This window comes from Balaenoptera ricei, chromosome 6 (genome assembly GCF_028023285.1).
Source record: "Balaenoptera ricei isolate mBalRic1 chromosome 6, mBalRic1.hap2, whole genome shotgun sequence".
Classification (NCBI taxonomy): domain Eukaryota; kingdom Metazoa; phylum Chordata; class Mammalia; order Artiodactyla; family Balaenopteridae; genus Balaenoptera; species Balaenoptera ricei.
The window spans coordinates 39351835-39377282 of record NC_082644.1 but is presented as its reverse complement, the minus strand read 5'-3'; the positions used below and the strand labels follow the sequence as shown (position 1 = coordinate 39377282).

General features: G+C 40.0%; 1 protein-coding gene across 2 annotated transcripts in view; it reads left to right on the top strand.

Moving 5' to 3' along the window:
* Window positions 1-25448, top strand: part of NTRK2 (neurotrophic receptor tyrosine kinase 2) — a 369930-nt gene that overhangs the window by 259535 nt on the left and 84947 nt on the right. For both annotated transcript variants that reach the window (XM_059924515.1, XM_059924514.1), the window contains exon 13: window positions 21417-21547. In XM_059924515.1, the coding sequence (XP_059780498.1) occupies window positions 21417-21547 (131 nt within the window). The remainder of the gene's footprint in view (window positions 1-21416; window positions 21548-25448) is intronic.

The window sequence follows — 25448 nt, the reverse complement described above, 5'->3', positions numbered from 1 at the left end:
CCATGTAACATTTATAGTACCTTTTACTTTTCAGAGTGCTTTTTATTTAGAATACCATTTTGTTCTCTCTAGGATGCAGGGGTCAGGTATTTCTATTCCCATTTTACAGCTGGAGGAGAGGAATCGACAGATACATTAAGTGAATTGCTGTGACTTATGTAGTTAGTTATTAGCAACAATTGGACTGAGACTTCCTTTCTGCCTCTTAATCCCTGCTTGCAAATTGTGGTCATTTTCACTCACTGCTTCCCCCATCATCACCCTGGGCCCTGCCCATGGGACACTTTCCTCCTCGTTTTTCACTTTTCTTCCTCAATGGACATTTTCCTCCTGGGCCTTCATTGGTTCTTGCAGGATTATAGTGTTTTCATCTGGGCTTGTACTGATCTCACTCCTGTTCAGTTCATTATAATCATGTGCAAATTCATAAGGGGTGGGGGACAAAATTTAAGAATATTTTATTGTTCCTTCCAAATACTGTTGATTCACTCAGGTATTTTAAGGTGGAGGAGCCTGGATCAGATAAGTGACCTGAGTCCCATGTTAGGTCCTAACTATCAATTCAACCCCATGCAGATATCAACCCTCCTGAGGAATCAGGTTCTCCCTGGAGGCTTGTCCATTCAGGCCCCAGGTGGGGTTACAAGGCAAGGCTGGACATTGCTTAGCCACACCCATAGAGACAAATTGTCATCAGCTGATTATTGCCTCAACTTCAGCATACCATACGATTTAACACTGGCTTATTCTTTTTGTTGCATTGGGTTGGCCCAAAAGTTCGTTTGGGTTTTTCCCTAAGATGGAATGGAAAAACCCGAACGAACTTTTTGGCCACTCCAATATTTGTCTTATTTATTTTTTTAATTGAAATAATAGCTGATTTACAATGTTGTGTTAGTTTCAGGTGTACAGCAAAGTGATTCAGTTATATACATATATATATTCTTTTTCAGATTCTTTTCCATTATAGGTATTATTGTAAGATATTGAGTGTAGTTCCCTCTGCTGTACAGTAGGCCCTTGTTGTTTATCTATTTTATATATCATAGCATGTATCTGTTAATCCCAAACTCCCAATTTATCTCCCACCTCTTTCCGCCTTGGTAACCATAAGTTTGTTCTCTATGTCTGTGAGTCTATTTCTGTTTTGTAAATACATTCATTTGTATCATTTTCTTTTAGATTCCACGTGTAAGTGGTATCTTATGATACTTTTCTTTATCAGTCTGACTGACTTCACTTAACATGATAATCTCTAGGTCCATCCAGATTGCTTCAAATGGCATTAGATCATTTTCTTTTATGACTGGGTACTATTCCATTGTGTCTATATACCACATCTTTACCCATTCATCTTCCATGTCTTGGCTATTGTAAGTCATGCTGCTATGAACATTGGGGTGTGTGTACCTTTTTGAGTTAGAGTTTTCCTCTTTTCCAGATATATGCCCAGGAGTGGGATTGCTGGATCATGTGGTAGCTCTGTTTTTAGTTTTTTAAGGAAACTTCATGCTGTTTTCCATAGTGGCTCCACCAATTTACATTCCCATCAACAGTGTGGGAGGGTTCCCTTTTCTCCACACCCTCACCAGAATTTATTATTTGTAGATTTTTTGATGATGGCCATTCTCACCGGTGTGAGGTGATACCTCATTGTGGTTTTGATCTGCATTTCTCTAATAATTAACAGTGTTGAGCATCTTTTCATGTGCCTGTTGGCCATCTGTATGTCTCCTTTGGAGAAATGTCATTTTAGGTCTTCTGCCCATTTTTGATTAGGTTTTGTTTTTTTTGACATTGAGCTGTATGAGCTGTTTGTGTATTTTAGAAATTAATCCCTTGTTGGTCCCATTGTTTTCTTGAATGAATTTGATATAATCTACTCTGAATATTTGATGCCATTTTAATACTTTAGACTAAACTAATCCCAACTGTAAATGGTTCATATTAACATATAACAACATAATTTTTAATCACGCAGCATAAGTAGTTCCCTTTGTAATAGTTGCTTTGAAACTTTCTCAGGAGGAGACAATTTCTAGAAGGGACTTCATTATAAAACTTGGGAAACCATAGCAGGAGCCAGATTTGTCTGACCCTCTACAGGATCCCCAAAAGGACCCCAAGCCCAGTGGATAGGAATGGCCCTTTCCTCTCTAAAGCAGTGTGATTAGGTAACGTAGCATAACTGTGCACTTTTTATAACTGTTCTCCAAAAACTGAGTTTGTAGCATCGACTGCAAAGTTTGGAAGTGTTCCAGTTGACAGAATCACAAAAAACACATCCTTATCCCAAGACAGAAAGGAAGGAAACCCAAGCACCACGAGTCTCACGTTATAAATCTGCCCTCAGCTCATAAACTGCCTTCAACACCATGCTTCTTGACGTGAGTTCACATCCAAGGTTTTGCAGCTCATCGAAGATGGAGCGTGTGAATAGGCAGAGGACAAAAGAGATAAAATCTGGTAGCTGCAGAGGAAGGGTGATGTGACTTCTGAGGACCGGCTATAGCAATATTTTTCTGACTTCATACAGCCTTTATCTTCCCTGCCTTCCCCTCTTCTTACACGTTTGAACTATGTGTTGTGTTTGGTTGATAAATGTCTATAATGAGAAAGATCAGGGTATAATGAAAATGGCACTGGATTTGAGGGCAAGCAAATGGTGGATCCTGGCTCAGCTCTGGGAAATTAGCACTTTTACAGTGCCTTGTTGTCCTCATTTGTGAAATGAATAGGTTGTTCAAAGTCCTCAGGCACCCTGGTTGAGCTCTTGGAGAAGATTCCACCTGTGTGGAGACTCCAAGGAACACTTCCCTAGTAAGGTATTGAAGACATTCCATCCAGATTGCTGAGCGGAACATATCTGTTGCCTCTTATTCATAACAGTGAAGTGAAGCAGAGGCTGAGGCTTTAATGGCTAAGATTTTTCAGTAGATTTCTGGAAAAGAGATGGTGCCTGGTTGCCATGTTGATGCATGAAGCATAGTGGAAGAATCTTCAGCTCGGAATGTGCTATGGGGGTCTGCAGTGGAGGCAGGAGTGCCCTGTTTGGTGAACCTGGAATGGTTGCAGGCTTGGGGCCATCATGTGCATGCAGCAGTTTCAACAGAAGGAAGCAGTGGGAAAGGGCTTAAAACAAGGGAGGCACTGCATGAGTGGTACACACTCCCACCTACAACTGGGCAGAGAAGCAGATAGCCCATTATTTATCCTCATACCAAAAAAAAAAAAAAAAAAAAATCTAAAACACTTCTGTGCAGAAATTGCCAGGTTGTCCTAGAGAATGAGGGCTAATATTAGTATGGGTATGTGAGAACAGAGTACTGTTCTCTTTACTCTGGCATGTTTATACTCCAGCTGAATGGTCCATTCTCTGCCTATTCATCCTAAAGCAAGCCCTCCCTATCTATGTGTTCTACCAATGACCCAATTCCTAACCAAACTTCCCATCTGAAATCAGAAATACTGACATAAGAGCCCAGGAAACCCTTGTTAGCTATCCTGTCTTTCTTTCTTCAATATAAATAGAATTCAAGATCCACTCTACATGTGAGGACAATAAGCACCTGAAAGAGAAGATCCAAAGAGAAAAACTGACCTTGGAGGGAAAAGAAATTTTTTAGGAGTGTAAGAAAATTTAAAAGAAAAAAGTGTTCTCTGATTTGAGACTTTATGCACATAAATCAAAGTTAAGTAGCTAGGAAAAAGGAATTATAAGATAAGGAACTCATAAAAATTAAATATATGGTGGTGGAAGTACAAGTTTCAATCACAGGTCTGAAAGATAGGCAAGAAAGTTTTCCAAAATAAAGAGCAAAAAGGCAGAGATAGTGCTGGAGAAGAAGAGAAATAGATAACCAATGCATGAGAGAGAATTCATACAATTCAATTGTATCATGAGAGGTGACATATGTTTAATATGTCATATGTATTATCTTAATAATATGTATTAAGATTTCCAGATAATGATGAGAACTGAGAAAAATGGCAGGGAGAAAATTATCAAAGAAAAAAACAAAGATGACTTCTCAGTGTTGAAGAAGCACCATGGACCTCAAATTGAGAGGTCCACAAGTGCCAGCAGGAGAAATGAAAAATCTGTCTGCCTGAATTTGATGCTGTAACAGTCTTGATGCTTAAGAGAGAGAAGTCTTTTGATCTTGATGCTATAAACATCCTCCTTCAAGTGACTCAGAAGTTCTCTGCGTGATATTAGGCATGAAAAGCAAATGCAGTCCTGGCACCCACTTAGCCTTGTAGTATACAGTATTAAGCTGGTCATATTAACATAAATTCTGTTTATTGCTGTTCAATTTTTAGAAGCATAAGACACTTAATTGTATCATATTGGGAATGGAATGTATATAACAATAATATTGACACAGTTGTAGTAAAGGTCAAGCTCAAAGAATATACCCCAATATATGAGTGGGGTAGAGGGAAGATAGGGGTGCTAATATGCTCATCATATACAGAAGACTGTCAGGATACTGGCAGAAATAGAGGTATAGTATAATAGATAATCAATAGAAGAACTAAAAACTAATACAGCACCCAGTTATTGGGTGGAGGTGGGAGACAGTGCAAGCAAAATCCTCCTCTTATATAGTGGAGAATCAATGTGTCTTAAATTGGGAAAACAGGAACAAGAGGTATACCATATTAATTAGAGTTATGGAGCTCACCCCTTGAAAACCAAAATCTAAATTGCATTGTATTGGTTTCCCAGGAGAGGAGGACCAAGGACAGGGAGGAGTATGGAAGGGTACAACTTCTTTCTATCTTAAGGCTCTTGGTTTGTTACCATGTGCATGTATTGCTTTCCTTTATGTTTTTTTGAACATTAAAAGATATGTATTTTCTAACATTCAGAGTTTCTGTTTGTAAAGATACAACCTAATGTTAAGCCACATGAAATAGCTGATATTTGTCTCATTTGGGCCTGCACAAATGGAAATTTCGTTTGGTTCAACCTAAATAGGTTTCAGATTTTGGACTTTAATGCAGGTATGTCTTAACATGAAAGTCCAGTACATGATCAAGTCAGTGACATCTTGACAATTTGAAAATGTCATAATTCATTACATTCAACAATGCCCTTCTTTTCCAACCAACATTTCAAGCCCTGCTCAACTTACAAGGGAAAATTCAAATGGCACACCCTCCAACCCCAAACCCTGTATTCAAAGAATTTTTTTCTTCTAAACACCCTCAACCCTGTATTTCTAACATCTGTCATGGTGTGTTTTACATTCTGCTTTTTACAACTGTTATTTGTGTCTCATCTCCCTATTAGACTACAGTTCCTTTAGGGGAAAGATTTGTGTTCTATTGTGAGAGACTGCTTGGTTTTGAAGCCAGTTCTAGCTTGCCTTGGCCGCTTTCCAGCTGTGTGGCTTTGGGCAAATTACTTAACATCTCCAAGACTTACTTATTCCATTCCCCAAATGGAGTCAGTGATGTCTCTTCTTAGGTGCAGAAGAATGTCTGAATAAAAGATTGTATGCACAATGCTTGACATGATACCTCGTACGCAGCAGATGTGCAATTAATGAACACTGGCTTCCTGCTACCCTTATTCACCCTTGAAACTTCCACAGCATCAGACACAGTTCTTTACACATAGGTGCTTAAATGGCGAAATGAAAAGGAAAAAAAAGGTATGTTGGATTGAAAGATGCTGAAAGTATTGCAAAATACTTTAAGGAAAACAAACATTAGTCCTACCTTTGAAAATATGAGTTCTCAAATAATCATATTGAAGAGGAAATAGCATAGTACTCTGCTTGACATATCAATTGGACAGAAAGCCATCCAGAGATGGAAAACCCTTGGGATGCACCCAAAAATCTTGTCTGTGATCCTGTCTCTTTCATTCACCACATATCATTGGTTGTGAGCTCTACTGAGCATTGCCTTTCTGTGGAATTGGGGCAGAGTCTACAGCCATGTGAGGCAGCCTGGGAAGCTGGCACAGAACTCCGGACCTCATGAAGTGCCCACTGGCTCCCCACTGCTTCTTAGGCTAAGCACTTGCCCCGTTCTCTTTTGTTCAGAGCTTTCTTCATAAAGACTCTAACTTGCTTTTCTAGAATTGGCTCAATGACTTCACAGAGCCTTTCCTGAATGGCCCCACTTACAGAGCACTTGGCTGGCCCCTCTCATTACCATTTATCTCATTCTGATCCCATTTTCATTATATCTGCATTTCTCTTACCCTCACTAGAGTGTGTGCACAGAAAAGAGACTCAATATATTTATTCTTGGGTAAACTATTCACAATTAAGACACAGGCTAGGAAAGCCCCTGAATGCACACTGGTGTGTGTGTGTGCATGTGTGTGCGTGTGTGTGTGTGTGTGTGTGTGTGTGTGTTATGTGAATTATCTCCACCAAAGACAAAACATTGGAGCATTCATTCAGATGTACGTTGGTTAAGGCCAGCTGACTTGAAGAAGTCAATTAGGAAAACATAGTGGCTACCAGTTGAAATTATTGAAGGAAGGAAGGTTTCTGTTTGGAGGGCATGGGAATGAAGGATCCCAAATGATAAAACAGACATCAGCATAGAACTCTCAAATGGAGGTTGATGCACACAGCTTGGGAGGGGGGAAGCAGGACGTTAAAGGGGTGTTTTCCATCCTCGGGCTCAGGGACACAGGGTCGGAGAGGTAGACAGATAAGCCTGTCTGGCCCACCTGCCAGGATCTTGTACAATCACTCTGCATAATTATTCTTGAAAATACAAACATTGCTGGGGCTGACTGACAAGTATTGTTCCAGCAGGGAGGGCTGTCAGGGCAAATCAATCCAATTCTACCACATGCCAGTGTGTAGAACAGATATAATTTTGTCTGTTAGGGGCTGTCAAAGCGAAGGATGTGCCGTATGTGTATTTTGAAGTGTGGTGTTCCCTTCAGTCTAACAGCTTGAAAGATTTCTGGGGCTTTCCCCCTCCCTGGCTGTTTTCTACAAGAAGTTTTGGGAATTTTAACTTCAAATAACTCAAGTCTTTTATCTAATGTTATGTTCAGGTTAGATTAAGCCCAATCCCGCCTTTCCCTCCATAGCTGTTCTGTTCTCATTCAACATAGGGTATTAAAATTTGGTTTAAGAGGAAAAGGTCCTTTGCTGCTGTTGGATGTTGTACGGGGCATCCAAGTAAGTACATGATGCCCTTCCAGCAATGCAAAGTCACCTTGCAAGAGTCTTACCTTGTCCATCACTGGACCCAATGCAAGGTTTAGTGCAAAGGTTCCTACTGGGCCCCTTGGGAGTCCCTGGAAGTCCATGTCCTCTTTCAGTGGCCCAGTGCTCTGTCCTCTGCCCCCAGAAGTCTGCCTTCGGCTCTCCTCACGCTCATCCCTGGCCCTTTCTCCTGCCTCTCTCATTTGTCCATTTCAGTCTTGCTCTATTGCTCCTTGTTCTCTGTCTTTCCCTGAAAACATCAGGATTAGTCCTTGGTGACATCCTCTGTTCCCTTCAGGGTCACGGACTTGACCTCAGCTTCCCTGGAGTCTGTCACCTTGAGCTGTGTGCATTCGATGGGCAAGGGGCTGGGGAGGAAAGATGGATGAGTGACTGCTGGAGCCCGCTCTCGGCTCAGCACAGGCCTCTGTGAGAGCAAGGTCTAAGTTATATCAGAACTGGCTTCTCTGCCTCCAGTTTGATCACTGCCAGAATAATCTAATTTGTCCCCATCACTTTTCTTCCATGCTCAAAAGTCTTCTACATAAGACTTACATACAGAACAAAGCTACGGGCTCACCTATTATGGAAGTGTGTGTGTGCTACAGCAGATCTGAAATGCTGTTTAGTCCAAACTCCTTCATTTAAAGATGATGAAAGGAAGGCAAAGAGCAGTGAAGCATTTGTCTGAGTCCATACTTACTAGTGGACGAGATTGTTTAAACTACTTAGTGAGGTGTTCAGGGCCCTCTATGGTCCAACCTTGTCCTCCTTTTACTGTGTATTGCCTGCTTTTTCTCTTTAGGAAAAAAACAATATAAATCACAGTTTCTTTTTTTAAAATTTTTATTGAAGTATAGTTGATTTACAATGTTGTGTTAGTTTCAGGTGTACAGCAAAGTGATTCAGTTATATACATATATATTGTTTTTCAGATTCTTTTCCATTATAGGTTATTACAAGATATTGAATATGGTTCCCTGTGCTGTACAGGAGGTCCTTGTTGTTTATCTATTTTATATATAGTAATGTGTATATGTTAATCCCAAACTCCTAATTTATCCCTCTCCCCAACCCCCTATTCTCCTTTAGTAACCGTAAGTTTGTTTTCTGTGACTGTGAGTCTGTTTCTGTTTTGTAAATAAGTTCATTTGTATCATATTCTTTTGGATTCCACATATAAGTGATATCATATGATATTTGTCTTTCTCTGTCTGACTAACTACACTTGGTATGATAATCTGGACTTTTCCTCTTCTTCATCCTTGCTTTTTCTCTTCCCCCACTTTAAATGCCCTCCTTCCCACCATTCTCATCTCTTGTTCAACCACTCATCTATTTTTTCATGTTTATGTTATTATTTATTCATAAAATACTATTGATTGCCTGATATGTTCTAGACCCAGTAGCAGGTGTGGGAAATTACATCTATTCTTTAACCCCATCCCCAAAGCATTCTTTTTTTTTTTTAATTTTTGCATTTGATTTTATTTACTTTTTTATACAGCAGGTTCTTATTAGTTATCCATTTTATATATATTAGTGTATATATGTCAATCCCAATCTCCCAATTCATCACACCCCCCGCCACCTTCCCCCCTTGATGTCCATACGTTTGTTCTCTATATCTGTGTCTCGATTTCTGCCTTGCAAACCAGTTCATCTGTACCATTTTTCTAGGTTTCACATGTATGCATTAATACACGATATTTGTTTTTCTCTTTCTGACTTACTTCACTCTGTATGACAGTCTCTAGATCCATCCACGTCTCTACAAATGACCCAATTGTGTACCTTTTATGGCTGAGTAATATTCCATTGTATATATGTACCACATCTTCTTTATCCATTCATCTGTCGATGAGCATTTAGGTTGCTTCCATGACCTGGCTATTGTAAATAGTGCTGCAATGAACATTGGGGTGCGTGTGTCTTTTTGAATTATGGTTTTCTCTGGGTATATGCCCAGTAGTGGGATTGCTGGGTCATATGATAGTTCTGTTTTTAGTTTTTTAAGGAACCTCCATACTGTTCTCCATAGTGGCTGTATCAATTTACATTCCCACCAACAGTGCAACAGGGTTCCCTTTTCTCCACACCCTCTCCAGCATTTGTTGTTTGTAGATTTTCTGATAATACCCATTTTAACTGGTGTGAGGTGATACCTCATTGTAGTTTTGATTTGCATTTCTCTAATAATTAGTGATGTTGAGCAGCTTTTCATGTGCTTCTTGGCCATCCATATGTCTTCTTTGGAGAAATGTCTATTTAGGCCTTCTGCCCATGTTTGGATTGGGTTGTTTGTTTTTTTAATATTGAGCTGCATGAGCTGTTTATATATTTTGGAGATTAATCCTTTGTCTGCTGATTCGTTTGCAAATACATTCTCCCATTATGAGGGTTGTCTTTTTGTCTTGTTTCTGGTTTCCTTTGCTGTGCAAAAGCTTTGAAGTTTCATTAGGTCCCATTTGTTTATTTTTGTTTTTATTTCTATTACTCTACGAGGTGGATCAAAAAAGATCTTGCTGTGATTTATGTCAAAGAGTGTTCTTCCTATATTTTCCTCTAAGAGTTTTATAGTGTCCAGTCTTACATTTAGGTCTCTAATCCATTTTGGATTTATTTTTGTGTATGGTGTTAAGGAGTGTTCTAATTTCATTCCTTTACATGTAGCTGTCCAGTTTTCCCAGCACCACTTATTGAAGAGACTGTCTTTTCTCCATTGTATATCCTTGCCTCCTTTGTCATCGATTAGTTGACTATAGGTGCGTGGGTTTATCTCTGGGCTTTCTATCCTGTTCCATTGATCTATATTTCTGTTTTTGTGCCAGTACCATTTTGTCTTGATTACTGTAACTTTGTAGTATAGTCTGAAGTCAGGGAGTCTGATTCCTCCTGCTCCGTTTTCTTCCCTCAAGACTTCTTTGGCTCTTTGGGGTCTTTTGTGTCGCCATACAAATTTTAAGATTTTTTGTTCTAGTTCTGTAAAAAATGCCAGTGGTAATTTGATAGGGATTGCTTTGAATCTGTAGATTGCTTTGGGTAGTATACTCATTTTCACAATGTTGATTCTTTCAATCCAAGAACATGGTATATCTCTCCATCTGTTTGCACCATCTTTAATTTCTTTCATCAGCGTCTTATAGTTTTCTGCATACAAGTCTTTTGTCTCCCTAAGTAGGTTTATTCCTAGGTATTTTATTCTTTTTGTTTCAAGGGTAAATGGGAGTGTTTCCTTAATTTCTCTTTCAGCTTTTCATCATTAGTGTATAGGAATGCAAGAGATTTCTGTGCATTAATTTTGTATCCTGCAACTTTACCAAATTCATTGATTAGCTCTAGTGGTTTTCTGGTGGCATCTTTAAGATTCTCTATGTATAGTATCATGTCATCTGCAAACAGTGACAGCTTTACTTCTATTTTTCCAATTTGAATTCCTTTTATTTCTTTTTCTGCTCTGATTGCTGTGGCTAGGACTTCCAAAACTATGTTGAATGATAGTGGCAAGAGTGGACATCCTTGTTTTGTTCCTGATGTTAGAGGAAATGCTTTCAGTTTTTCACCATTGAGAATGATGTTTGCTGTGGCTTTTTCGTATATGGCCTTTATTATGTTGAGGTAAGTTCCCTCTATGCCCACTTTCTGGAGACTTTTTATCATAAATGGGTGTTGAATTTTGTCAAAAGCTTTTTCTGCATCTATTGAGTTGCTCATATGGTTTTTATTCTTCAATTTGTTAATATGGTGTATCACATTGATTGATTTGCGTATATTGAAGAATCCTTGCATCCCTGGGATAAATCCCACCTGATCATGGTGTATGATCCTTTTAATATGTTGTTGGATTCTGATTGCTAGTATTTTGTTGAGGATTTTTGCATCTATATTCATGAGTGATATTGGTCTGTAATTTTCTTTTTTTGTAGTATCTTTGTCTGGTTTTTGTATCAGGGTGATGGTGACCTCATAGAATGAGTTTAGGAGTGTTCCTTCCTCTGCAATTTCTTGGAAGAGTTTGAGAAGGATAGGTGTTGGCCCTTCTCTAAATGTTTGATAGAATTCCCTTGAAGCCATCTGGTCCTGGACTTTTGTTTGTTGGAGGATTTTTTAATCACTGTTTCAGTTTCATTACTTGTGGTTGGTCTGTTCATATTTTCTATTTCTTCCTGGTTCAGTCTTGGAAGGTTATACCTTTCTAAGAATTTGTCCATTTCTTCCAGGTTGTCCATTTTATTGGCATAGAGTTGCCTGTAGTAGTCTCTTAGGATGCTTTGTATTTCTGCAGTGTCTCTTGTAACTTCTACTTTTTCATTTCTAATTTTATTCATTTGAGTCCTTTCCCTCTTTTTCTTGATGAGTCTGGCTAAAGTTTTATCAATTTTGTTTATCTTCTCAAAGAACCATCTTTTAGTTTTGTTGATCTTTGCTATTGTTTTCTTTGTTTCTTTTTCATTCATTTCTGCTGTGATCTTTATGATTGCTTTCCTTCTAGTAACTTTGGGTTTTGCTTGTTCTTCTTTCTGTAGTTCCTTTGGGTGTAAGTTTAGGTTGTTTATTTGAGATTTTTCTTGTTTCTTGAGGTAGGCTTGTATTGCTATAAACTTCCCACTTAGAACTGCTTTTGATGCATCCCATAGGTTTTGGATCGTCGTGTTTTCATTGTCATTTGTCTCTAGGTAATTTTTGATTTCCTCTTTGATTTCTCCAGTGATCTCCTGGTTATTTAGTAATGTATTGTTTAGCCTCCATGTGTTTGTGTTTTTTACGTTTTTTTCCCTGTAATTTATTTCTAATCTCATAGCATTGTGGTCAGAAAAGATGCTTGATATGATTTCAATTTTCTTAAATTACTGAGGCTTGATTTGTGACCCAAGATGTGATCTATCCTAGAGAATGTTCCATGTGCACTTGAGAAGAAAGCTAATCTGCTGTTTTTGGATGGAATGTCCTATAAACATCAATTAAATCTATCCAGTCTATTGTGTCATTTAAAGCTTGTGTTTCCTTATTAATTTTCTGTTTGGATGATCTTTCCTTTCATGTAAGTGAGGTGTTAAAGTCCCCCACTATTATTTTGTTACTGTTGATTTCCTCTTTTATAGCTGTTAGCAGTTGCCTTATGTATTGAGTTGTTCCTATGTTGGGTGCATATATATTTATAATTTTTATATCTTCTTCTTGGATTGATCCCTTGATCATTATGTAGTGTCCCTCCTTGTCTCCTGTAACATTCTTTATTTTAAGTTCTATTTTATCTGATATGAGTATTGTTACTCCAGCTTTTGTTTGATTTCCATTTGCATGGAATATCTTTCTCCATCCCCTCACCCTCAGTCTGTATGTGTCCCTAGGTCTGAAATGGGTCTCTTGTAGACAGCATAAATATGGGTCTTGTTTTTGCATCCATTCAGTGAGCCTGTGTCTTTTCGTTGGAGCATTTAATCCACTCATATTTAAGGTAATTATCGATATATATGTTCCTATTACCATTTTCTTAATTGTTATGGTTTTGTTTTTGTAGGTCCTTTTCTTCCCTTGTGTTTCCCACTTAGAGAATTTCCTTTACCATTTGTTGTAGAGCTGGTTTGGTGGTGCTGAATTCTCTTAGCTTTTGCTTGTCTGTAAAGCTTTTGATTTCTCCATCAAATCTAAATGACATCCTTGCCAGGTAGAGTAATCTTGGTTGTAGGTTCTTCCCTTTCATCACTTTAAGTATATCATGCCACTCCCTTCTGGTTTGTAGAGTTTCTGCTGAGAAATCAGCTGTTAACCTTATGGGAGTTCCCTTGTATGTTATTTGTTGTTTTTCCCTTGCTGCTTTCAATAATTTTTCTTTGTCTTTAATTTTTGTCAATTTGATTACTATGTGTCTTGGCATGTTTCTCCTTGGGTTTATCCTGCCTCGGACTCTCTGTGCTTCCTGGACTTGGGTGGCTATTTCCTTTCCCACGTTAGGGAAATTTTCGACTATAATCTCTTCAAATATTTTCTTGGGTCCTTTCTCTCTCTTCTCCTTCTGGGACACCTATAATGCAAATGTTGTTGCATTTAATGTTGTCCCAGTGGTCTCTTAGGCTGTCTTCATTTCTTTTCATTCTTTTTTCTCTATTCTGTTCCGTGGCAGTGAATTCCACTATTCTGTCTTTCAGGTCACTTATCCGTTCTTCTGCCTCAGTTATTCTGCTATTGATTCCTTCTAGTGTATTTTTCATTTGAGTTATTGTGTTGTTCATCTCTGTTTGTTTGTTCTTTAATTCTTCTAGGTGTTTATTCATTAATTCTTCTAGGTCTTTGTTAAACATTTCTTGCATCTTCTCAATCTTTGCCTCCATTCTTTTTCTGAGGTCCTGGATCATCTTCACTATCATTATTCTGAATTCTTTTTCTGGAAGGTTGCCCATCTCCACTCATTTCATTGTTTTTCTGGTGTTTTATCTTGGTCCTTCATCTGGTACATATCCCGCTACCTTTTCATCTTGTCTGTCTTTCTGTGAATGTGGTTTTTGTTCCACAGGCTACAAGATTGTAGTTCTTCTTGCTTCTGCTGTCTGCCCTTTGGTGGATGAGGCTATCTAAGAGACTTGTGCAAGTTTCCTGATGGGAGGGACTAGTGGTAGGTAGAGCTGGCTGTTGCTCTGGCAGAGCTCAGTAAAACTTTAATCTGTTTGTCTGCTGATGGGTGGGACTGGGTTTCCTCCCTGTTGGTTGTTTGGCCTGAGGCAACCAACACTGGAGCCTACCCGGCTCTTTGGTGGGGCTAATGGTGGACTCTGGGAGGGCTCATGCCAAGGAGTTCTTCCCAGAACTTCTGCTGCCAGTGTCCTTGTCCTCACAGTGAGACACAGCCACCCCACAACTCTGCAGGAGACCCTCCAACACTAGCAGGTAGGTCTGGTTCAGTCTCCTATGGGGTCACTGCTTCTTCCCCTGGGTCCCAATGCACACACTACTTTGTGTGTGCCCTCCAAGAGTGGAGTCTCTGTTTCCCCCAGTCCTGTCGAAGTCTTACAATCAAATTCCGCTAGCCTTCGAAGTCTGATTCTCTAGGAATTCCTCCTCCCATTGCCGGACCCCCAGTTTGGGAAGCCTGATGTGGGGCTCAGAACCTTCACTCCAGTGCGTGGACTTCTGTGGTATAAGTGTTCTCCAGTTTTTGATCACCCACCCAGCAGTTATGAGATTTGATTTCATTGTGGTTGTGCCCCTCCTAATGTCTCATTGTGGTTTCTCCTTTGTCTGTGGATGTGGGGTATCCTTTTTGGTGAGTTCCAGTGTCTTCCTGTCCATGATTGTACAGCAGTTAGTTGTGACTCCAGTGTTCTCACAAGAGAGAGTGCCCAAAGCATTCTTGAGTAAGCCCATAAACATTGATTTTTATGCCATTACAATGATAAGCACTGTGCATATTTGACTGAGGGTGGCTTTTGCATCATACGTTTATTTCTCATTGAGCTCTGCCATGAGAAATATTCTTAGGAAACTCACTATTTACTTTACAGACATTGTTAAGGACATTTATCTCCTGTGTAAAATCCATTCCATAAAATCCTTTCAAAACTAAATGCTGTGAACAATCTTACTTACCATAAGACATTTCTGTGTCCTTACTTATGGGTAGTCAAAATTTTATAAATTATTGCATTTCGTCCTGGCTTCTGCTGCCAGGAAACTCAGAATCAATTTATGACTTAATTTTAATAAGCATGAGGAACCTTAGAATCTGCATGTTTGCATTTCTACTTAACATCTTGTTTAAGCCTTCTTTTCCATTTTCTCTGACTTCAGTTCTTGTTAAGTTTTTGCTTTCTCTTGCATGATCACATAAAGTACCTGAATCTTTTGTGAATGAAACAGAGGTACAAGTAAAAGTTATGATAGGTATAAGCATGTGTTTTTCTGCCCTTTTATGTTGTGAGTTCCTTGAGAACAGGGATTATTTTGTGCATCCTTTTTACTAGGCCACAGAAAAATGCCGAGGCTACAGTAGGTGTTTAATAAAGTTTTGTTGAACTAAGTTGATAAAAGTAGACCCATGACTCCCTAGGTGGGCAAAGTCAAGCTCACTTTCTCTTACACTTTGTCTGTTGTAAGAAGGCCAAGGGAAGGTGGAGTGTTGTAGTGGAAAGAATTTAAACTCTGCCTATTACCAATTGTACAAACTTGGGTGACTGATTTAGCTAATATGATCCTCTTCTTTTTACTTTAATCTGAAAATGGAAATAAGGATACCCTACTGGATAGCTATGAAGATTGATATTGCTTGTAAACCTCTCAGCACATTTTCAGGTCCATAATAGCAATCAGCACATGTTAGGGCTCCTCTCTTCCCTCCATACTTCCTCATTTCATTGGAAATTGCACTTGGAAAAGGATAAGTGGATTGCTCACAAGGTAGTCAATTCATTGAGGTGTCATATGTAAAATAAATGTGACTATTGACCTCATTCAGAGGGATATGAAAATTAATCGATGGTAATGCACATTGAGATTTTTTTGTTGAAAAGTGCTTAAGAATGGCTCAGTATTATTACGTTTTACATCATCATTAATATTATTTATGAATATTTGGCTTTGTCTTGTCCTGGTGTGGTTTATATCTCTGGTCTTAATTGCATTTATTTTCAATTTAGTCCCAATTTATATCTTAATAAAAATATAGATGAAATCAAAAAACATAGTTCCTGTCTTTCATACAAATTTACTTTTACAAGGTGGATGATTTAACCTGTTTCAATATGCTCCCTATGAAATAGACATTAAGATATTTAGTAAATAATTTTTGTTAATTGCATTTAAAATCAAGCTCAAGCATTTTTCATAGTTTTGACATCCCGCTTTTTGCACTCATATTTTATGTTTATTGGCCATTTTCTAATGAAGTTCTTCATTATGAGATACTTGATCCATTTCAGATGATAAACGTCAATGTTTCAAGTATTTCTAGTTGAAGAGATAATTAACTAAATGAAATACCTTTTATCACTTTACTGTCAGGGAATGCTCACTGCCTGCAGTCTCAAATAGGGGTTTCTGTTACAAGGTCATTCTTCTGAGAGTCAGGGGATCTGAGTTCTAGCTTGATCTCCTTCTAGCTGTGTGGTCCTGGGGAAGTTACTTCACCTCTCTGAGACTCACTGGCTGACTGTCAGACATGAGGGAGTCAGCCTCGATGATATTTGGCTTCTGTTCCCATCATAGCATCTGGTCCTTTGCGTTGGAACTATTGAGGCAGGCCCTACATTTAGGTCTATAGGGCAACAGAAAGATTGCTCCTAATACAGAACATTATCTTCTGGGGTATATTACTTTTTACCATCCTACTCACAACTTTAAAATATCTTTCCTTTAACTGCAGGTCACTTAGTACTTGACATATATTGAGACTCAATAAACGTCTCAAATGTCCAGGTGCTGAGCAGGATGCGTCCAGGAGGCCAAGGATCTCTATGAAACCCCATTACTGAGGAAATGGGAGGATATATTTCCGATTTCAACCTTAAGTGGGTAGCGTTGTATTTATTTATTTGTTTTGTTAGTTTTAGATTTAGTAATAATGAATACAGACATGGGTTGATACTATAGCCTGTGTGTAAATATAGAATATTTACTTCTGGGAGATATTGATACCAGGAATTTGATTTAAACCATCTGAAACTGCAAGCATCTCCATAAACTACTGAAGCCACTTTGTGACAAAATGCATTTTTCAGTGGCTGTAATGTGATACTAATACAAAACCAGAAATCTACTCAGTTCTGGTACTTAGGAAGAAAATAACCAAGGGCACCAAATCTCCACTCTGGAAAATTCCATTAGTGATAAAGACATCCAGACAGTTTTTAGCCCCTCATCACGATTATTATTGCTGGTCATCAATTTCTCCCCAATTCCACAGAGTAGATTTATTTGCACAATAATCTAATCACACCCTTTGTTTTGACTATATGAACGTACACAGATCAGTCTGCAGACCACATGAGTTTGTTGGTATAGCTCCTACACCACCTACACCTCTTCAAGATACTCCTTTTTTTTTTTTTTTTTTTTGGCAAGGTGAATTTCAGAGACACTTTTTTTACAAAACATTTTAAAAAAAAATCAATTATTGTTTTGAGTTTTCCTCCGAAACTAAGGAGCCATTTATGGTAGAGTCTGGGCTTTCATTTATTTTTTTATTAGTTATTCATGTTGGGTTTGAGGTCTTTTTACTGGAGTCTCCAAAGTTAAAAGCAGAGAATTGACTGACCTCAGAGAAAAGAAGCGTGTAAAAATTTTAACATGCTTACCTGATAGCTTATTTATCATGGAATCTTTAGACTCACTTCACTGAGGATATTTTGTATAAAATGAACCCAAGATTCCCAGGACCCTTTAAGGCAGTGTTATTCAAAGTGCTTGTCCACAGTGAGACTGTCTAGAATGGGAACCAGTGCATTGCTTCCTTCATTAGGAAAGTCTTGGGACTTCCCTAGTGGTCCAGTGGTTAGGACTCCACACTTCCACACTTCCACTGCAGTGGGGCACAGGTTTGATCCCTGGTCAAGGAACTAAGATCCTGCAGGCCACATGGTGAGCCCCCCGCAACCCCCCCCAAAAAAATAATAAAATAAAATTTTAAAAAAGGAAGTCTTGCTCCCAGAAAAAGTCAGCCAAATGCCATGCAAACAGCCAAACCAAACTTCCCAATGCCTCGCCTCTCAGCCGCACTATTGAAAGACACAAGACAAATGGCAGCCAAGTGTTTGTATAGCTTGGGCAAACTACTTCAGCCCTCTGTGCCTCAGGCCCTGAGAATGATGGCATCGGGAGGATAGCAAGGGAAAGCTTGAGCCAGGAGCTCAGTGGGTGAGAGGAGTAGCCAAGATATCAGAGTGAGGGGGCAGATATGGTCAGGCTGATGGCTCCCTAAGATAGATGCTTTCAGCTGGCTGGGGCTCTAGCAGGAGTGGGATGGGTAATGGTCAGACATCAGGCACACAGGCCTTGAAGTACCTGGGAGTGAGGAGTGGGGATGGCTTTCATTCGAGAGGGCTGCAGGGGGAAGGCATGAGTTTCCTCAAACATAGCTAAGGTTTTATTTGAGTGGAGGAGGAGGTAAAGGGAAGTTTAAGGAGAGATTGAGGATACAGGGAGCTTGTGGATGACAGGGGAGTGAGCCCAGAGGGACCGATGGAAGGGGTTGTGAGGGAGGTGAAGGCGTTAGCATTGGCTCAGCCTTGGGCACTCATGAGCAATTTGGGGGTTTGAGGCTGGATAAAGAGGGAGGCCCTGAGAGGGTACTGGGGACTTCCCTTGATTGAGGGAAGCAGGCAATGAGGCAGGTTGGGATAAGTCCCGATGCTCTCCTGGAAGAGAATGGGAAGAAATTCTTAGCTCAAGGATGTAATAGCTTCAGACTAGTTGTTCTCCCTACTCCTGACATCTTGGAGAATTGGGCTGCTTTATTGCCTACATACTCAGTAAGGTTACTGTCAGTTAACTGAAATAATATAACTAAACAGTATTTATGTATTGTTTTTATTATCATTCGGCACATTTTTCAACAAATGTTTGGATAGCACCTGCTGTGAGACCCTGGCAGGAATGCAAATACAAACACAAAATTGTTACCTGTGCCCTTTGGTGGCTTCCAGTCTTAGAAAAGAGAAATTCATTCTATTTAGAGGGAGTACATTGGCAAAAGGCCAGCATTCTTGTAATCTATTATGTCTCAAACATAGCAAAACAAATTAATGCAAAATAGCCCATTTCTTAAAGAAAAGATACATTTACTGCCTTCAAGGTCAACATGGGAAAACTGGTCTCATCAATTTTAGCTTTGAAGATGATCAAGTTGTGGCTTTATCCATAGCTTTATGAACTTATTTGCCACCAACTTTTTTTTACTGCTTGGAAAGAAAGAAAGAAAGAAAGAGAGAGAGAGAGAGAGAGAGAAAGAAAGGAGGGAGGGAGGAAGGAAAGAAAGGAGGAAGGAAGGGAGGGAGGAAAAGTATAAATCAAATGCAAAAAAAAAAAAAGAGTTAAATACTTGCCTTGATCTTGTTGGAGTGTAAAGTAAATCAAGTGGCAATTTAATTCCCAATGAACATGTGACAACCATGGAGTTAAATATTAGATTTAAATAGGGCAGCTAATTCTCTGCAAGAATTACATTCATCTCTTCATATGGGCACTCTTCCTAATGAACACATTTCTCCCCTCTTAAATTCAGGCATTGCTACTGGAGCATGAGAAATTAATATACATTCTTAGATTCATTAATAATGTTGCTCATAAAAGACCTTTTGATTTTTATCACCCTGAGTTCCCAGAGGCCTATGGAAGCAGCCATAGCTCCAAACCACATGAATTATAAGGGGAAAAATCCTATTAAAGCATAACCTTAATCACCAGTTGCATTTTATATCAAGTTGTATCTAAAAAGAAACTGTATAACATATCCATCAACATAGAATGGATAAATAAATGGTGTTACAGTCCTTCCACAGACTATTCTAAAGTAGTAAAAGCAAAAGAATTACTACTACACACACAATGTAATTCAATCTCATGGACATTGTTGAGTGACAGATGTAAGACATGGAAGGATGCCTGTAGTATGATTCCATTTATATAAGTTCAAAACTGGCATAGCCCAACAATCTCTGGTTTGGGACATGTCATTGGTAGCAAACCAATAAGGCAAATGATTAACATAAAATACAGGATAGTGGTTACCCCTGGGAGGTGAGTGGGAAGTGGGTACAATCAAGAAAGAACACTAGTGCTTTAAAAGTACTAGTGATATTCTGTTTCTTACAATGGAATGGGGGGTTCATGGGTATTCAATTTATTATTATTAAAACTACAGAGATATGCTTTGTATTTCCTTTTGAACTTTTGAACTTTTGAGAGTTTGAACTGGCCTTTGAAGAGTGAACTAAGCAGAGAGGAAGCTGGAAGACTATTTTTACTTTTTAGCCTATTATATATTTCTATTTCTCTTGTTATGCTTATGCTTAACACAATTTACAATTGGAAAGGAACTTTGTGGTGTCGAAGAAAAATCACAGACTCTGGATTCAGAGAGACCTGAGTTCAAATGCCAACTCCTCCATTCCCATGCTATGCATCATTGAAATTCTTGCAGACTTAGTTTCTCCAAGTGTAAAATGTAGAAAAGGATGCTTCCCAGTGTGGTGAGAGTCAAATGAGAGAATATTGTCGGCTCCACATTCCAAGCTCTAGAGGGAGTCAGAGTCCTTTTAAACTCTGCCGTTCAGGGATGAGTTGTCCATTGACCTGGTGGAAACCCTGGTCTAAGGGATCCAACACTTGATGTGCTGGGTGAAGAGGCCCAAGCTCACACTGCAGCTCTGTCCTCTGCACAGTCTCTTTTAGGGCTTCTCCACTGGCTCTGTCCTGAGAATCACTCACTCCCCTCCCACCTTGCACTACTGGGCTCTAAAGGACTCTGGACCACCTCCTGCCTCTTTCTCCAGTAAGGCACATGGATGAGTGACATGGGCCAGCTCTGCTCTGGACAAGAGGGAGGAATATTCTCCCTTCCCCAGATGCTTCTATTCTTGTCTCCTCTTAGCTTTGGAGAGCCAAGACTAGGACACAATCTTAGAAAGGAGCTAAGGAAGCTAGCCTTTTCTAGACATTTCTGGTCTAAACAAAAGGCGTCACTAAGGCTCAACCATGGAGCCTACCTCAGCAGGAGGAGAAAAGTGAGGTGAGGACACAGCCTTAATCAGCAATGCACAGATCTTGCATTTTCCCTTTGTATCCTCTGAGCCTCTCTCCCTCAGGAGTCTGAGGGGGCTTAACAAAGACTTAAGGCTTCCTGGCTAGCTCTCTGCCTTTCCCACTAGACACATAACTGACAAATACATGCAAAACATCTGGCTAGTGAGAGGCCTGCCATTAATATCCATTCCCTTCTCATTTCTCCCCTTTCCTAGTCTGTAAAGCTCATTAATGACATTCTGCAGCCAACGGCTAGGTGGTTCCTTTAGTTCTATCAGAAACAATAATTCCACTCCGGAGAGCAAGCCAACGCCGCCACCTTCCAACCCTTTGGGGTGGACCTTACGGATGGACCCTGAGCTTCCCATCTGGTTACCCATTGTGGAGGAGAGAACCGGGGGCCTGCAAGCTCAGGATGCAGCCACTGACTCCCCATCCTCTGCCTGCAGCTCCACATGCCTCTATTCCAATGTCCATTCTGTCTTTGTTTTACAGTTGTTCAGCACATCAAGCGACATAACATTGTTCTGAAAAGGGAGCTAGGCGAAGGAGCCTTTGGAAAAGTTTTCCTAGCTGAATGCTATAACCTCTGTCCTGAGCAGGACAAGATCTTGGTGGCAGTGAAGGTAAGCGAACACTCCAGAACGTCTCATTATCCGTGGTCACACTCAGGTGTGGAGGTGATGCTTTATTTTATGTTATTGTAGTGGCCAATTCAGGAGCAAATTACATCTGCTATGGTGGATGTGTTCAAATTCCTTTAAAGGAATGGACAGTGGGAAGGGTATTTGGGGCACATCCAAGTGTCAGAGGTTCTGCTCAGGGACAACCTTCCAGTCTACAGGCTGTGAATAGCTCTGAGCTACTCTTCCCAGTCAATGTTAACTAAATTCTGGATAGAGGTCAATGGGGTCAAACAGAATCCAACCGGCCAAGTCTTGGAAACTCTACTGTCTCCTCAGGTTGCTCAGTGCTTGTCCAAGCTCAGCGGGAGGTTGTCTCCTGTTTGAAGGTTCTGGAAGGGAGACTGTGGCCTTCACTTCCCCTCTCAGCCTCAGTTCTGCTGAGAACTTCTGTTATACTTACTTTGTCCCTCCCAAATGTCTCCAAGGCCCTAGGCATGATTCCATCTGGGATGGGTGACATCTCTGGTAGATCCCACCGCCCTAGGAGACACAAGATGTTACTGAAATACAGAAGTCTGAAAGTCCTTCATCATAGCCATTTCTTCATAAACTCAAAAAAGGAGACCTGTTCTTCAATAAGATAAACATTATTGAAAGGGCTAAAATTTCCACTGAGCTCTCTAAATCACAAGAATCAACATAAATAGCACAAAAGACTTCAGCATATCTTTTACACATGCATTGTCAAAATTACGAAAAAACAACTCACCAAGGTATAATATATGTAAAACACTTAAAAAAGGCATATGTTTATAAAATGAATTAAATGCCAAATGAATACGGACATGGCTAATGTAATAAAATGTAACTTCTTGGCCTAACATGATTGAGTTTGGGTTTTTATTTGTTTGTTTGTTTGGCCAAACACAGAATATTTGTACAAATGGCATTTATTTACTCATTATAACCAGGACAACTTTTTAAAAATGAGACATGTATTCCATTACTGTTGTACTTAGCCTTAAAATACTTCAATATACGTGTAATGGGTAACAGAGGAGAGAAACAAAATGATTCTTGAACTTCCCCAACCTGCAGACTAAACACAGTTTCTGTTAAAGTTCATCTGGATGAAACGCTGCGTATTTGCTTTCCTTGTCATCAAAAGTAACTAAGCCGAGTGGCACGGCTACTCTTAGACTCTCAGCAAAGGCTCCTAAAAAGCTCCACTTTGGGGTGAATAAAGGACAGACCTTTCTAGGGATGAGCAATGTAATATCCATCAAATAAACATCATCTCTAAGATAGGTAGATGGAGGAGGGGAGTGAGACAGAGTAGAGAAGAGGGGAAGGGAGATGCTAGAGAGATGTGAGGTTAAGTGGGGTGAGTGGTGTAAAGTGAGAATCCTGAGGGGATGCTGAGGATGTTTAATTCCTGCTGCTGCAATTCCTTCCTCTTTTCTTTCATTTACTCAAAAAGTTTGTTATTTTTTAAAGCACAAAATGTTCAGAACATTTGGCAGTGTTATATCTGCAGTCTTTGCTTTCTTCTGCTGCTATCTTTTTTCCCCCCTTTGGAAAAATGGGACTGAAAGGTGCCTCTGTTATTGTAGATTCATAGCCTGATGCAAGGTTAGAGCTGGAAGACACTTAGGGAACATATAAGCCTAGTCTAGCGTGTGTCATAGGCAGGGAGATTGAAGGCCCTGGGGCCATGTTTCCCACTGATATTTGGAGGCCATCCAGGGAGCTAAGTCAGGCCTTCAGAAATTCACTTCATGGGGTCACAAGGTGAAATCTTTGAATGTGAGAAAATCCTGGGAGATTAGGGAAACCTAGAGGACAGTGTAGGAATAGCTGAAAGACCTCAGCCTGATAAAGAGATAGACTCACAGAATTTCTCAGTGGGTATTGCCTTTCATTTCCGTATCACTCCTAATTCCGCTCCTGGTCCGGTGTACTTCTTGCAGTGTCCTTAAGGAGACTAACTCCACGGCGCCCTCAACTCAGATGCTACATTTCCTTCCAAACTAGTGCTAAAACAGGATATCAGGGCTTGGGCTCATAATGATGAAGGATCAGCCAGCGTCAGCAATGTGTAGCCAGTTGTTCTGCCCACAGCATGCTTCCCATCACTACTGCCAGTGAGGCTTCTTTCTGGTTTAAATCTCAGTCATAGCCCTAATCCCACCCCCGACTCCGACCCAGGCCCTAGTCCGCATAAACCTCCTGGCTTTGCCAAATAAATGTTTATAAATTAACGACCCGCGATGAGCGTTTGCTCTTTAATCAACACTGCTGAAAAACAAAACAAAAACAAAACCAAGCAAATTTGTCCCTTTATCTCAAGTAGAGAGAACAAAATATCTACAGCTTAAAAATTCATTTCAACTTCAAGGTCGCACAGCTAAGAAATCTCATCTCGATGACCTTGAATGTGAACTTTTGTTGAAATCAGAGGCTTTGCTTACATTGGCCAGAATGATTTCAAGCTTCAGAGAGGAGGCCCATTTTAAGTTTCTGGGATCCAGAGGCTACAGCCACGGAAGAAACAAGTCCGATCTTTCACGGGCTCCGGGATGAATTGGGTCAGAAAAACACATGAACCTTTCATAGAGCTGCCTCTCACCAGCCTGATCTGCTCATTTTTAGGCGTGTGGGCCAATTGAAAGTGTATTCAAAGACTATCTAATAAGCCTGGGAGGAAAATGTCTATGGTTCCATCCTGACCACAATAAAGGGATTTTTTTTAAAGGACTGAGACAAACTGAACGTGGCCTCCAGGGCCTGCATAGCCCTTCACCTCTGAGGAATGGCTGCCAGGGCTACTCCTCCTCCATTGGAGGCACCCAGGGATGTTTGACGGTCTTCCTGCCTGTTGCCTAGCAACCCTGCAGCATTGATTATGCATGCTAAGAAATAGCAGCTATTGTCCTTTTTCCTTCTCTAGAAGGAACTGACTGGTTTGAAATCCAAGGTTTTGCATTCAGACTGACAGACATCAGGTTCCTGTAAATTCTGGCATCACTTGCCCCAAATGACTTAAGGTTTGAGGGATCCACAGAAGCCAGTTTAAAGTGGGAGCGATCCTAAGGCATGCGCAAGCCCCTCAAGGGCGCATGGGAGGCTGAACAGGCCTCTCCCATTAGAGTATCTGCTTGTTTGGATCCAGCCGGATTGCCCTTTTCTTGATTTTTGGGATGACCTTTGTTTTTTAGTGAAATGGATTTGTCCCTTTCCTCTGAATGACAACTGAAGAACCCACAGAGAGAATGAGAAGCAGAGAAACCGGTCTTTGATCAAAATGAGTTCCTTTACCTTTAAGTAACTCAATTGCCAAGGAAACACTGCATCACCATTTCCCTGCATTAGCTGTGGATGCGTTAACTAATTTTGGCTCCATCCAACCTGCATTTCAATAGCTACAATTCCTACAACCTTTCCTTGTGCTGTGAATGTGCGCTAATTTTCATTTTTTAAATATAGCCACAAGTGGGCTTTGTAGGATTCATGGCCTCTCTTCCCCCTCTCCACTAACTCAGGTGTACTTCTAGAAACAGAAAATGCTGAACACAAGAGAGGCCTTAGGAATCATATCTATAATCTATAATCCAAGCCCCATGTTTTATAAATGGCAAATCCAAGACCCAGAGAATTTGAGTGTCTTCCTCAAGGTGTAAGTTAAAGCGAGTCAGAGATTCTGCACAGGAAGACTTGGCGAGATGCAAAATGGTGACATCTGAGTTCAGCAGGCACTTTCTTTAGCATCTAATGAAGGCTTTTTGTTTTTCATGTTTCTGAATATTCGCTTGTCAACAACAGAGGAAATGATGCAAGCGTTTTGGCAGAGTTGACTGATACACCCTGTGGCATGTTACCTGAGCCAGCCCAAAGTAGTATC